The 1499-nt window shown below is 42.4% G+C and overlaps 1 protein-coding gene across 1 annotated transcript in view; it reads left to right on the top strand.

The window, feature by feature from the left end:
• Positions 1 to 543: 543 nt before the first annotated feature.
• Positions 544 to 1499, top strand: part of LOC107183661 (tripartite motif-containing protein 64-like) — a 4073-nt gene continuing 3117 nt past the window's right edge. The window contains 1 exon segment of the mRNA XM_015566136.1: positions 544 to 954. Within this exon segment, the coding sequence (XP_015421622.1) occupies positions 544 to 954 (411 nt within the window).

The following is a 1499-nucleotide window of genomic DNA, read 5'->3' as shown; positions in this document are numbered from 1 at the left end:
ATTAATTTATAGTCGGTATACACACTAGTGGGCAATCTGCATGTGGCAAGTTAGTGAGGTGTGATTGAGATCATGGCTTATTTTATTTTAAAAAATTCATCGATTTTAGAGAAAGAGAGGGAGAGGAATAAAGTGAAACATCAATTTGTTGTTCCACTCATTTATTCATTCCTTGGTTGATTCTAGTGCAGACCCTGACCAGGGATCAAACCCCAAACCTTGGCGTGTCGGATGACGCTCTAACGAATTGAGCCGACCAGACAGGGCCCAGATCACTGTTTTTTTTAAATAAAAAGCATGCTGAGGACTCTCTGTCTCATTTTCTCATTTATATCTTAGCATAAACCCAACCTGCCTAGATTTGTTATGTCTAGGTCTTTGGAATTAAATTAAAGGGTAGGTTAGAAACCAAGTTAATAGGTAGATAGTGCTCAGGCAGACATACCTTTAACCAAAGGTCTTTTTTTTCTCATCTGGGAAGGAGAATAACTTTCTGTTTCTCCCCCTCTCATTCTGTCTTTCTTTTATTTCAATTTCAGGCACATGGAGTCACACACCTTGCAAGCCTCGCTGATGGAACTCACCTGCCACATCTGTAAGAACTACTTCCTAGACCTGGTCACCTTATACTATGGGCACAGCTTTCGCTATCCCTGCCTGTGCCTCAGCTGGGATGCAGCCCAGATTCCAATGCGCTGCCATTATTGCACACAAGTTCCAGAGAAGCCAGATTTCAATACCGATATCCCAGTCAGGACCCTGGCTTTCCTAGCCAGACAGGCCAGAGCTGATTCTGTCAACAGTTCTGAGGAAGAGATCTCTGTGGCACAGGATGCAGCAAAGGGGCTCTTCTGTGAATTTGAAAAGAAATTGTTCTGTGGGCTCTGCTCTGAATCCCTGGACCATGCGGCTCACAGCCACAGCCCAGCACAAGGGGCTGCTGAGGAATCCTGGGTAAGTGGTGCCTCTCATGCAATTTGGTAGATGTAGACTCCTAAGTGAGAGAAAGGTGAGAGAAAGGTGAGGATGATGAAAAGGAAATTGATTGATGATAATGGAGCTGGTGGAACTGGTGATGTTTCAATGCAAAATTCCAAATTATAAGTGTATCCGGGCAATGCTGTTGGTCACCTTGGACACTATAATCAGAGCTGTGTTTACCTTTTACTATGGTAGATTTCTTTAGATATTTTGTTCAAATATGTAGGATTGGTGCTATTGTGGGGCAGCTGGCTAGCACCAGGAACGCTGGCTTCTGATGCAAGTTTGTCTTCTTCATAGTCAGGATAGATAAAAATCTGGGTGCCAATTTCTCAAGAAATGGTCTGTAAGGTCCTCCCTAAACTTCTGATTATATGTCTCTGTCACATCTGATGATCCAAATATAGGAATCAAATCAGATTAATGTGAAAAGATCAGACCTCTTCATTCTAACTCAGGGTGACAGTGCTTTCAAATCTGCCTTTAACCATAAAAAAGAGGATAAAATTTACAATAAC

This window comes from Myotis davidii, unplaced genomic scaffold (assembly GCF_000327345.1).
Source record: "Myotis davidii unplaced genomic scaffold, ASM32734v1 scaffold1042, whole genome shotgun sequence".
Lineage (NCBI taxonomy): Eukaryota > Metazoa > Chordata > Mammalia > Chiroptera > Vespertilionidae > Myotis > Myotis davidii.
Note: the sequence above shows the minus strand (reverse complement) of the source record. Positions and strands in the feature narration are given on the sequence as shown.